Source organism: Cryptotermes secundus, unplaced genomic scaffold, assembly GCF_002891405.2.
Source record: "Cryptotermes secundus unplaced genomic scaffold, Csec_1.0 scaffold741, whole genome shotgun sequence".
Classification (NCBI taxonomy): Eukaryota; Metazoa; Arthropoda; class Insecta; order Blattodea; family Kalotermitidae; genus Cryptotermes; species Cryptotermes secundus.
The window spans coordinates 95,161-108,701 of NW_019724599.1; the positions used below are offsets into that span (position 1 = coordinate 95,161).

Genomic DNA, 13,541 nt, shown 5'->3' on the forward strand with positions numbered 1-13,541 from the left:
TGGAGAAGAGAAAATTCTTGACCTTATCGGGACTTAAACTCTGACCCCTCGGTCATCCAGCCAGTTCTGCAGCAGATGTCCAAAGTTCAGGCTGGCCAAAAATGCTGGCAAAGTAGAATGTGCAAGATGTGCATGAAGCCCTAAACAGCTGGCCCATAGAATGGCACAGAAGAGAGGTGTTAGGTGTACCATCACACGCGAAGCTCTGAAGAAGAGTTTTCACTACAGCCAAACAAGAGTAGAAGTGTACAATGAACAGGAACAAATGGACAATAAACAAAGTGTGCAGTATTGCCATTGGTTTAGAGATTTCAATACTGTCAATGGAAAGAATATTCTGTGTCATATTATTTCTTTACAGATGACACACAGTTTCTTGGATATGTGAACACTCTCTTAGCTGATTTGGTATGTGTTTTAAAAATATGATACAAGTTGCAGATGTGTGTCTACATGCATGTGCAGACCATTCGCGAAATGTGTTTCCTACTCTAGAAGTGCAGGAAAAGTGACATCATCACCCTTTACAATTAAAGAAAATGTGACACAATTACTCTTGGACTCAAAATTACTTTGCATAGTTATGCAAATTGTCAACAGAACAATATATATGGCCATAGAGGGATGCAGACTTGGTCAGTGGGTGGGTCAGTTGGCAACTCGCTACTATCAACACAGTAAATAAAATAAACTAAATAACATAACTTTTCCTCCTCACTAAATGTAATGATTCACAGTTAAGTTCTTAACTTAAGCACTGGAATTTCCTTTTTGTCTGATGAAAGTATTACACAGGGTACATAACATTTATTAAATAAGAACAGAAACCTCAAAAGAAATATCAGTCATATTATCAAATTCAACACCTCATATTTTTCAACTGACCTATTCCAGCGTCATCAGTAGCGACTTGAAGCAGAGCAAATGATGCTCGAGATGGTTCAAGTTCGTATAGCAACAGGCGTGACCAGAGTGGTTTGAACGGCTGCTGTACTACGATGTGGAAAGCAAATNGCCGTCTAGAAAATATGGGACCCTCAACACCTCACAACCCTATGGGCCTCCATGGCTTGTTACAGGGACAGCTTTACCTTTTTTTTAGCATATTTTAACTGAAGATATAATTATGAGCATATGGAAATAGCACTGTGATCCTGCACATAACAAAAGACAAACTGTGTGATGAACTGGCAAGGATCAGTGAGGAAGAGACTACAAATGGATAACAAATTTAAAAATGATGGATATATTTTTATACCTTGAGTTGACAGACCAGATCACTGCTTACCTTGTTGCCCTTCTCATCAACACCTTTTCCTTCCTCTTCCACATGGAAACGTAAATTCTCAAGGAGAATCACAGAACCTTCCTTAGGATTTGCACATGTTTGTTCCACCTCTGGTCCGACACAGTCATTTAGGAATGTCACATCCCTACCAACACAAGACTGATGCACACTTCCAATATCTACTCCTCTAGTTCTAGATCTATAATAACAAATTGGAAATCGGGATGCTTCAGGACAGGGGTACAGGAGACATATTTCAGAAAGTCAAAGACATGACAATATGGTAAGGACAGAAAATATCACTGCCAAGACACTAGACACAAGTGCCATCTATGCTCACATTAACAGAAGCAGGGACACTGCATATCCACCTTCCCCTTACAGGAGAGTATCGGGAGCTCATAATAGTTGCATACATTTTAAAGATTTATTGCCATACATAATTTCAGGACTCTATATTGAATGGTGCTAAAGCTGTTTCCACCTCAGAGGTTTGTGTATCCACCATACTGTTATTACAGACTGTAGGAAATTAAAATGTACACAGTTGAAGTGATACTGAATGGCACACCATTCACAAGTTTTGTGAAAGTCAGCCGACTGGTGCAAATGCTGTGGAAGGAAACATACAGACAGCATGGTGGTCTCATACTCTTTCCCTTAAGACAGGAAACTAGACTGAAAAGCAGCAAGTGGATGTGGTTAAAGTTTGACAGAATGCTGTATGGTATTTCACTCTCTTACTGTACTCAAACAATATGCCTGAAAATTCATCCAAATTCACGAAACCTCAACATACAAAACAAAGAACAAAAGGTTTGTGGAATAATGAGCAGCATGATGAATGACAAATGGTGAATGTATTGAAGCTTCAGAACACTATTTGATGCATATATATTCAAAAAATTAAAGTAAAAAAGTAAATCTATCCCTGTACCAGGTCGTGAAGGCCCATAGGGTTGTGAGACATTGAGGGTCCCACACTATCTAGACAATCAGCTCAAAGATGGTGGTAAGGTTGTCAGCCTTACGCGCCGGCCGCGCTTTACTCCCCAGGAAAATTATTTAATTAATTCCTGGTACTCATTTCTGTTAGAGGCTGAGTAAACTCCAGGGCCTAGTGCGGCTGGAAGGATTAGGTCAACTGAAAAAATCCAATGACCTCATCGGGACTTGAACTCGTAACCTTAAAATTTTATAAATGTCTGTAACTCTTATTAAAAACACTTAACTTATTCATGAAAGAAAATTACATCAAGGAATATTACATTTTAATTTCTGGCAGCCAATACTGTTTGATCATTTCAAAAATGGTGTCAAGAGAATCCTTGATGGTGAGTCAAATCTGCCACCTACCCAGGCTTAAGATGGTAATATGCGTCTGGTTGTGCTATTTGTCACGTCAATTAACATATTCCACATTTTGTGTAAAAGAGGGTGCGATGGGCAAGACATGTAGCATGCATGGAGGGGTGGAGAGGGGAGGGGAGGGAAGGGAAGGGATATATTACATTGTTCTTAGAGAGACAGGCTGGGGTGGTATGGACTGGATTGATCTAGTTCAGGATATGGACCAGTGGAGGCCTCTTGTGAACTCAGTAATGAACCTTCAAGTTTCATAAGATGTTGGGAAATTCTTGAGTAACTTATCAACTAGCAGCTTCTCAAGAAGGACTCAGTTCTATGGAGTTAGTTAGTTAGTTAGTTAGTTAGTTAGTCAGTCAGTTAATAATTAATAATTCAATGTGCAGTTATGTGTCTCTGCTGCATATTAAAGCAAACAGCAACAAAAATAATGTAATTTCCTAATAGTTTAAGCTTCCTGAAAATCACTGACTGACACAGTAAACAAGAGGGGTTTTTCAAAGTCAATGAAACAGTATAAGTAACATAGTTCAGGTTAACATACAATACAATCTCAGTAATCCGGCAGTGCGCTAGTCTGACACATCCAGTAATCCAGTATTAGGTGCCAGACGGGCATCCAAGACCTTGTGCAGGTTTCTATGTACAGCAGAGGATGATTTATGTTCAGCCGAACTTGACAAACTGATTTATTTAGAACCTTGCTAAGTACACAGTGTTTCAGTCCTTCAATACTATACATTCCTGTACAGTACTTTTCATGCAGCCGTGGATTTAATGTGTGCTGAAGATGTCCAGCTCTGACAAATGTAATCATAAAACTTTAAGTGATAAAAGTCCCTGTGCTTAACTAATTAAGCGCTACGCCATGAAGGCATGTGGGGAGTGGATGTACAGATCCACATTTTCTTGACCTCGACACTAGTTGGAGGTGGGTAGTCAGCTTCATGCCCCTGCGGCTTTACCCCCTGGGAAAGGGCCACCAGTATCCATTGGATAGGAGGTTGGGTGGACCCCAGAGCCCGTCTGGATGACTTGGAGAAGAGAAAATTCTTGACCTACCAGTACTCGAACCCTGACCCCTCAGTCATCCATCCCGTAGCCAGTTGCTATACCAACTATGCTAGCCCAGCTCATTAAAGCAGAAATAATTAAGAAACTTGACATGGGCAAAAAACTTATTAATTTGGTGTTGGGCATGCTACAATATACTATATCAAGAAAAATACAGAGAAGATTGTTTTGTGAAAAATACCGGCAGCGGCCCCAGTGACAGGCAGAATCTAAAATCTGGTGATTACCCTGAAGTTGAAGATGCACTTTACACTTGGTTCTTGCAAGAACGTAATAGACACACTCCTATTTTGGGGGAAATTATTCAGAGAAGGCAAAATATTTTTACAAATTGATCATGAAAAAAGATGATTTCAATGATGGTTAAATGGATGGTTAAATAAATTTAAGAAGGAATTAGAAGAAGAAAATATTCTGTGACATCTCTGCTGTTGATCTTTTGTGAAGTGTATAACGCAGACAAAAGTGGTCTATTTTTGAGGCTCTTGCCCACAAAAACTTTTGTCCACCAAGCTGAAGAAAGTGCAGCTGGGTGAAAAATGCCCAAAGACAGAATTATGTTCATGCCTTCTTCAAATGCAAATGGCATCCACAAATTTGAAATGCTGGTGATTGCTAAGGAGGCAAAGCTGAAAGCATTTAAAAACCAGTCTTCCAGTCATATACCAAAGCCAAAGCCATGGCTGGGTAACATGAGAAGTGTTTACTAAATAGTTCCATGAAAGTTTTGAGCCATAAGTAAATACATTTCTTAAAAAGGAAAATTTACCAGTTAAAGCATTATTAATTTCAGACAATGCTCCTGGACATCCAATTAAGTGAAGAACAGTTAAAAACCAGAGATGGTGTAATAGAGGTAATGTTCATATTGCCAAATTGCACCCCACTTCTACAATCAGTGTATCAGAATGTTATACAGTTTGTGAAGTTACATTATATAAAGACCCTTCTATGCAGTGTAATAAGCCAAAATGATATCATTCAATGTCTGAAACGAACAAGACTCAAAGACATAGTTTTCAATCTTGCATATGCATGGCAAAGTGTACCTCCTAAAACCATAACTTCTTCTTGGAAAAAGTTGTGGCCTTCACATCCATTACCTTCTGGTAGCAGTGAACTCCCAGGGCCAGATGAACTGGAGAATGATGGTACAGCCCTAACTTATGATCTCCAAGAAGCAATAGCCGAACTGTGTGAAAAGGTTCATCAGGTCCAACAATTGCTGACATAAGCATTTAGGCAGATTTGGTGAATTAATTTAATCTTATTTAAGTGCTAGGTATCAAAGAGTAACAATTAAGTTGTTGTATGCTTCAAATTATGTTTCAGCTTTGAATTAGTTAAACATGGAGTTCCCCAGAGGTCAATTCTTGGACCCTTATTGTTTTTATTTTATATAAATGATCTAGCTCAGTTAATAAAAGGCAAAGCCTTACCGATACTTTTGCAGATGATGATACTAGATTTATAATACAAATTCTGTTTCAGTGAAGATGGACCAAGATGTTAAAGTAGTTCTGAAGATTACACAAAAGTAGTTTAACACAAATAGAATGCCATTAAATTACGACAAGACTAACTTTATGCAGTTCTTTCCAAATACTAGTCATCGGACTTTGGATACCACTGAATTCAATAATTATAAAATTAATTCTTACTAATTCCATTAAATTTTTAGGTATCATAATAGAATCTTAACTGACATGGAAAGAACATATTAATTATATAAATTCATAGTTAAATTCATTAGGTTACATAGTTTGTTCCCTCAGATCTGTATTAGGATAGAAAATTCTAAAACACATCTACTTCTGTTATGTTCATTCAGTGTTAAATTATGGTATCATGTTCTGGGGTAATTTGCCACACAGTAATCTATTTTCACAACCCAGAAACTAACTGTAAGAATTATCATGAAAGCTAAAGCAAAGGACTTCTGTAAGGAAATGTTTAGTAAACTTGGAATTTTAACTCTTTACTCCCAATACATTTTTCCAACTCTTATGTTTGTTGTAAAGCACAAAGGATTTATTCACAATAAATATTGAATTGCATAAAATAAATACCCATCAAAAATTCACATTCCTTTAGCAAGTCTAACTAAAGTCCAAAAAGGAGTCTATTATTCTGGTATTACATTATTTTACTCTCAACTGCTCAATATCAAGCAAGTTGCACATGACATTAAAAAATTTAAACATAAACTGAGAAAGTTTCTTACAGCAAACGCATTTTATTCTGTTGAAGAGTATCTTGATAGGAATAATAAATTTGGTCTTGGGGTACCCCAGTAATTATAACTTTGTATTTTAGTTTGCATCCATTAGTTCCTAATATATTTTTTAATTGTTATTTACCTTATGTTAAGACAATCTTATGTAATATATCAATGTAATCTACTGATAATTTCTATATCCAATGGTTATGTACATGAATGGATCAATGAATGATAATAAAATTAATTAATTAATAATTGGCTAGCTGGAAGTGAGGAGGTAAATTTTCAAACCATGACAGATGAAGAGATAATCAACAATGTGCCAGAAGACAACAACAGCGAGAATGAACAAGAGTCGAGTACTCCACTGATTATCCGCACAATGTGACACGATCACGCCATGGGTGCCTTCAACAAGTGTTATAAATTGGCCGAAGAAAACGTGCAAGCTAAAGACATCCTCACAGTGAAAAGATTGCAAGAAGAAGTTCTAGCAGAGACTACTTAGAAACAAAAGACAGAAAACAAGTGACACTTTTTTTTTTTGTAAAACGCAGTGAAATGAAGCCCTAAATATTGAATTAATGGGTAAAAATTCACAGTACACATGTGTAAAATAAATAAATGATGATAAATTCTCTTAAATTATAATCAATTCTAAAACTTCTATGTTGTGCAGTACAACTTAATAAATTTGTTCTGACTCTTTCCTGTAATCAGATGTTTCTAGTAATCCAACAGTACCTTGGTTCATATATGTCGGATTACCAAGACTGTGCTGTATATCATCCTAAAAGAGCCATCGTAAGTCGGTATAGCAACTGGCTACAGGCTGGACAACAGAGGGGTCAGAGTCTCAGTAGGGTAAAAATTTTTTTCATGTCATTCAGACTGGTTCTGCCACACACCCAGCCTCCTTTCCAATGGGTACCTATAGCAAGTGCCCAAATCAAGAAAAAGTAGACTTATACATCCACTCACACATGTGCCTTCATGATGTAGTGCTTAACTAGTTAAGCACATGGACAACTTTACTTTATACATCCATCCAATGGGCAAACGTTTATTGCAAAATCTGGGTACCACATATGAATTGCAAATTATAAATTAAAGACACTAATCAAACCTGTCCAAGAGTTTCTGCAGTTCAGCTGCTACTGGTTTTAAAGTGTACTTTTGATTCTTCAGACCATCAGGACGACCAAGATGGGATATGAGAACAACGGATTTTGCTTCCTTTTCAAGAGCATACTTAATGGTATCGAGGGCAGCAACGATGCGCTGATTATTGGTGATCACCCCTTCTTTTAAAGGGACATTAAAATCCACTCTGAAAATTATTAGAGATCAAAATAAGGGTATACCCAAATGTCACATAACTTCATGGCGAATGCAGAAATGTCAAGTATAATATACAAAATTTAGTTACTAACCTCATCAAAATCCGTTTACCAGCAAGATCTAGGCTGTCAATTGCCAACTTGTTTAATGCCATGATGGAAATACCACAACAATTCGCAAACTAAGTTCAAACCATCCACACAACGCTCCAAATTAAGTCACCTTCAGCTTCGGAAGGTCATTCAAAACTTATATTTCATCATAGCTAATGTAATAGCAATTTAAGATATGATAACAAAATTATTTTTCGTATCAGAGTAGTCACATAAAGGACTCTGTGAAACACTGATTAGAGCTATCACAAGAGTCATTATATTAGTCATAAATATTTCAGTTGATACTAGTTGTACAGGTCGATCGGAACGACCACAACAAACTTTTCGAATTTCTTTCCAGCGGTCTAAAATATATCTATTACAAAGATTGAGAGAATGTAAATGACAAAATGTAACGGTAAATGGGTGCACTACTACATTAAATCGGCTACGGTAACGCTGAACGTATTTATAATCTTCGTATAGGTAAGGTGGGCCTCACACTCTGGTATTTATCATCCCAAAGAAAAAATATTTAGTAATAAGCATTGAACTACGAACAATGTGCATTAGATTTCTTCAGCATATACAGTCAATGACTTACTATAGCTATAGTCTGTGTGTGGCGCACAATGCGAATGACATACGTTTCCGCGTTCTAAATCACGGAACTTAAAGCACGTTAAAGCAATAGTTTTCGGTTAGATGGTAACCAATCGATTTTAAACGCAACAGGGTTCTTGCAGTCCGCAGTTTGTTGTCCCAGAAACAAATGTTTTTTCCGTGTAGGAGGTTGACGTTCATATTGCAATCTAAACCGACGCTGGACAGCCCTAAGAAATTGCAACTCTGCTAGCCACAACATTCACTTAAACTGTTCCTGCGGTGTTGACAGTGTTACTGAGCTTGCTGAAGCTCACCAGCTGGCGCTCGCGGGTATGCCAGGCATTAAAGGAAACTTTCAGAGTTTTCCTTCCGATGACATAAACCGGATATGTGTATGACAATTAAATTCCAAGATATACTTCTTTTTTTTACTTTGGATACCTTTCATCTGGACACTCTGTATTGTTTTGTGTGTGTTTGATGACAGATTCAGTGGCCAGCTATCTGTCAAGGTGATTATGATAGTTTAGGCCCCGTAAAAGTAGACTAATTCTTAATTCGTATACAAAAGTGCATCAGAGCCTGTAAAGTTTCAGAAAATACAGCTACGTAAAATAGAAAATTTTGAAAATTAAAAAAAGAGTATATAAATAATTATTTTTATTTCTTCCCTCTTGTTCTTCCTTCTCCACTCGTCTCTTTTCTCCTTCCTTTATCGTTCTTCTTTCCTTGTTTCTATCTTCGTCTTGTGGAAAACTTTTTTTTTATTATTGTCATGTGGGTTGAGACTGAGTCCACTTGGTACGTCGGCCTATTGTACCAGCTCCGGATGATAGATGGGTATGGAGCATTTGGTGGAATAAGAATTGGCAGGGGAAAACCGAAATACTCAGAGAAAACCTGATCCAGTGCCACTTTGTCCAATCACAAATCCCTGGGCTGAAATCTCGGCTGCCGTGGTGACAGACTGGTGGCTAAACGTCTGGGCTTCAGGCCGCGCCATAGCTCAAGCGGTTAGTCGCTGGCTTCCCACCACGGCGGCCCGGGTTCGATCCCGGGTCTGGTCAAGTGAGATTTGTGGTGGACAAAGTGGNAGGTTTTCTCCGAGTACTTCGGTTTCCCCTGCCAATCTTCATTCCACCAATTGCTCCACATTCACCCTCGCCTATCATCTGGGGCTGGTACAATAGGCCAGAAATGGCAGCAGTACAAGGGACTTAGCCCCACCCCACTAACAATAAAAGAAATTATAAAAAGAATATCGTCTGGGCTAAGGTACGGCCATAACATAGAAACAAAGCTATACGTGCTTGCAGAAGGAAATTCAACACTAAGAGTGGGAAAGTGCCTTTAATGGGCCTTTATTTTCCACGTGTTCTCCAATTCATCTCTCACAACCCATGCAGCTGAGACACATCACTTAAGCACACCAATAAACAAATAATAATAAAACATTTGGTGTAAGAAATAGAACTGTACTGTCGATCTGAACGGGCTACGCAATATTAGATTTTACTTCTTTCTTTGTTTGTTTTGCAGATAGGAATTTTGTCAGTTCTGTTGCTAGCAGTAATTCATTTAACAATTTAAGCATGACCCATATGGGTCTCCAATGAATGTTATAGTAACAGTTTAAATGTTGAATTCACAGTTCTAAATTCTTCAGTGTGAAGTGACATCACAGCAGTGGCGGCTCGTAGCTTTCTTATGTGCTGGGCTAGTCACTTTAATCAGTGGAAATCGAAATTCGATTAATTTTGCACATATAACCCAATAAGTAATAAAATAAGTTATTTTAGACTTTACTACTATGTCCAGAGCTCCATGCGTGTAAACACAATATAACTTAACATTTAAATTAAATTATTATCTTATTTATACAGGAACTCTCCTCTTCTGTCTTTCTGGATGGCAAATAGGTCAATCACTCGCTTTTTAAATTGAGGTATTTCTTAAATTACATCTTTATGAATGCTGAGGACAGGTAGTGTATTCATTTTATGGTCCACAGTACTCCACTCCGGTACACAATACAATATATAAAGAAAAATTAAAGTTCACAATAGCACTTGATTTAAACAGGCCTAATACGAATTCACTTTGATAAAGTTATTGTAAATAACCAACCACTTCTTTTCGTGACGGAAAAATGGCAAGACTGACCATTCAATTGTGAAATGCTTCTAACTCCCATCTCGGCCAATAGAGTCTCTCAGAGAGTGGTGCTCGTCAAAAAAGTTCCGTTGCTTTGAGAAGTCAGTGTTACTAGGAGTTCCCCGTGCAGCTGTCTGAACTCTAGCCTGAATGATACAGTGCAGTTCGCGCATCTTGTAACATGTTCCATGTCTAAAGAGTTAGTCAGCCCAAGCCCAATGGTGAATGTTTTACGGGTGACAACCCCTCTACATTTTAACACTCTGTATCAGTTCTACCGCGGGAGGTTGATCCCTGTAAAGTGGCTCCAACTGGGCTTGGAGATCCCAGCCCCATGCTTCCTTCAAACTTGTCCAGTTCCCCACGAAATCGTTCCTACCGGCGCAAGCAGCACCAAACCACCGGCGGGGCAAACCGGCTGAACGACCGTAAAGAATTTGTCTACTACAAAGGAGCAAATTCTGCCAGCGCAAACGGCCCTTTTCAGGGCCAGCCAACTTTTGAAGATCGACATTCCACATAGCTTCTGTACATATTCTGTACATTCAATTGATACAATTTAATATATACACTTGTTATAGTTTTACGTGGTTGTCTTTTAGAATATCGACAACCCCACAAACACATAAGTAGAAAGAGAAAAAGACAATTCACCAAACTTCCTATTCGTTTCTGTAAAGAAACAACCAACCACCATAACAGGAATAGGTTAAAGGAATGAAAATTAGGTGATGTACCTACTGTAGTAGTTCCTTAAGTACATTTTCCTTTAAATAAAAAATATTGCTTTGTAATTAGAAAAATATTGTACATATTTCTTTTGATCAATTGCCTTCACAGTTCACTCGCAGAGCATCTATAATTGCATGAATGTATTTTTACGTGAGCTGTTCACAAATTCTGTGACTCAGTTTCTCTAATGACAATAGGTTCTGCTGCAATATTTAATAATGCAATTCTACGTGCAGGAGGCACACTGCGTATCCAGTACGAAGGCCCGCTATTTAATGCTGTTTAAGGAGGCAATTGCTGCCTATTCTGAGAATTACAGTGGAGTTTCAGCTTACGCAGTGGTTACATTCCAAAGGCGGGGAGTAAAGCCAAAATTTCATAGTCAGAATTTCCCTTATATATATATAGACACACACAAGTTAAAGAGCCGGGGTAACGTAGTCAGTATAGCGACTGGCTATAGGGTCGGAGTTGAGTCCCGGTAGGGTCAAGAATTTTCTCTTCTCCAAATCGTCCAGACTGACTCTGGGTCCACACAACCTCTCATCCAATGGGTACCGGGGGCTCTTTCCCCGGAGATAAAGCTGACCACTCACCTCCAGCTATTGCCGAGGTGAAGAAAATGTGGATCTACATATCCACTACCCCATACGCCTTCATGGTGTAGTGCTTAATTTGTTGAGCAAAGGGACAACTTTACCTTTTTTTATATACAAGTTAAACGTACGGTAATTTTTTTATCTACATAAAAGCAGAGAGAGGGAAGAATGAAAGAATAAGAAAGGAGCAAAGTAAATCCCAAATCTCACCATTCATCCTAGAGATTCTGATGATTATGCTAATTATCACTGAGTGGCGCGGGGTGCGGAATCGCAGGCGCTGTTTAGATTTCCATTCTTCTGTTTTTTTGGGGGGGGACACGTGGTTGAATTCGCGTAAATTAAATGCGTGTACGCATACGAAACAGATAACTACAACATCCGGGAAAATGCTCAGTATATAAATGTTATAACAGTTGTTTTTATGTCTAATAATGAATATGTAAGATTTGAGGGTTTCACGGCGGTGACCATGAAGAAAGCCGTCTTCTGGGATGTGGCGCCGCGTAGGAATCCCAGAAGACGGCTTTCTTAATAATGAATACTTTGGAGCGATCGTGTAGCATTATGGACAGCATCTGAGGTAAATAAAATCGAATTCCAAAATTCAAAATGTTTGCATGCATCAATGTACTCATATCTACTTCTTTGCCCAGTGCAAGTCATAAGGTTAAACAAACCTGTCCAAAAGTTTCTGAAGTTCAGCCGCTACTGGTTTCAATGTGTATTTTAAATTTCTCTGCCCACCAGGGCGACTCATGTGAGACATGAGAACAACGGATTTTGCCTCCTTTTCAAGGGCATACTTTATGGTGTCGAGAGTAGCCCTAATGCGGTGGTTGTTTGTAATGAACCCTTCTTTTACGGGCACGTTGAAATCCACTCTGAAAATGGATGTCGACATGAGAATATATTAATAAAAGTAAGTAAAGTAGGGCTGTGAGACGTTGAGGGTCCCACACTATCTAGACAATCGGCTCAAAGATGGCGGTAAAGTTGTCAGCCTTACGCGCCGGTCGCGCTTTACTCCCCAGGAAAATTATTTAATTAATTCCTGGTACTCATTTCTGTTAGAGGCTGAGTAAACCCCAGGGCCTAGTGCGGCTGGAAGGATTAGGTCAACTGAAAAAAATCCGATGGCCTCATCGGGACTTGAACCCGCGACCTTCCGGCTTGTAGCATAGCCCCTCAACCAACTACGCTATCGCGTGCCCCGAAAATATATTAATAGTCCATATAAATGACACAATTTCTCCTTACCAGAAATTATAGTAGGCTATGTTACTGACCTCATCAGAATCCGTTTGCGAACAATATTCAGATTGTCAATAACCAACTTTTTAAATGACATATTGCGGTTCTTTTGGCTTTGCAACCAGAAAAATCTCAGACATCTAACCAGCCACTCAACTTCACGCACTTCAGCCTTCGAAAAACCATCCACAAGTTACAACATTTCATCGATTACTTGTAAATTTTTAACGGTATAAAAAATTATTTAAATTTTGCTTAGCAATTACATTCATACAGAAACCACGATGCTAGCAGTAAAATACAATAGTAACTGCCAGTATTAACAACTTGCATTTCCCTCAGAACATCCGTACTATGAGATATGTCAAGTGCCAGGTCAGGGGCGATGCTTCAACAAAGGTCGAAGTCCTGATATCCCGTGTTAGTCTGCTCATATTATCGCACACATCTGGAATTATGATATATAACTTTGGGAATTTGGCGCAGTGATGATTAGTTTGGGAAAAAATTGGGTATTAACAAACAGACGGGCTGTGCCATTCGGAATGTCTGAACCAGCGCCTTCGGGAGAAGCCTGAATATAATTATCTGAAGAGCGGCAAAGCTACTATGTGTTTCTATTACTTTAAAAATATACACCTAAGGCGGCTGCTATACCTGCTAGGCGGCTGGGGTAGCAGACACATCCTTGAACAGTTTTAGTTTTCATTTCTGTGGTAACGGTCTGCCTACGTATGCGTTGTCGCGTGAACGTGACTACAGAGCCGTTGTCTAGCAATGGATGTCCGCTCTGACTCCTATATTCCGACTTT

General features: G+C 38.7%; 1 protein-coding gene across 2 annotated transcripts in view; it reads right to left on the reverse strand.

Annotated features, from left to right (window-relative positions):
- LOC111862434 (phosphoglycerate kinase) overlaps positions 1–13,050 on the reverse strand; it is a gene marked incomplete in the record, with an annotated part of 26,805 nt that extends 13,755 nt beyond the window's left edge. The window contains 4 exon segments of one of the 2 annotated variants that reach the window (XM_033750658.1): positions 1,289–1,433; positions 7,075–7,278; positions 12,156–12,359; positions 12,765–13,050. In XM_033750658.1, coding sequence (XP_033606549.1) covers positions 1,289–1,433; positions 7,075–7,278; positions 12,156–12,359; positions 12,765–12,826 — 615 coding nt within the window. 2 annotated transcript variants of the gene reach the window in all.
- Between the last annotated feature and the right edge of the window lie 491 nt (positions 13,051–13,541).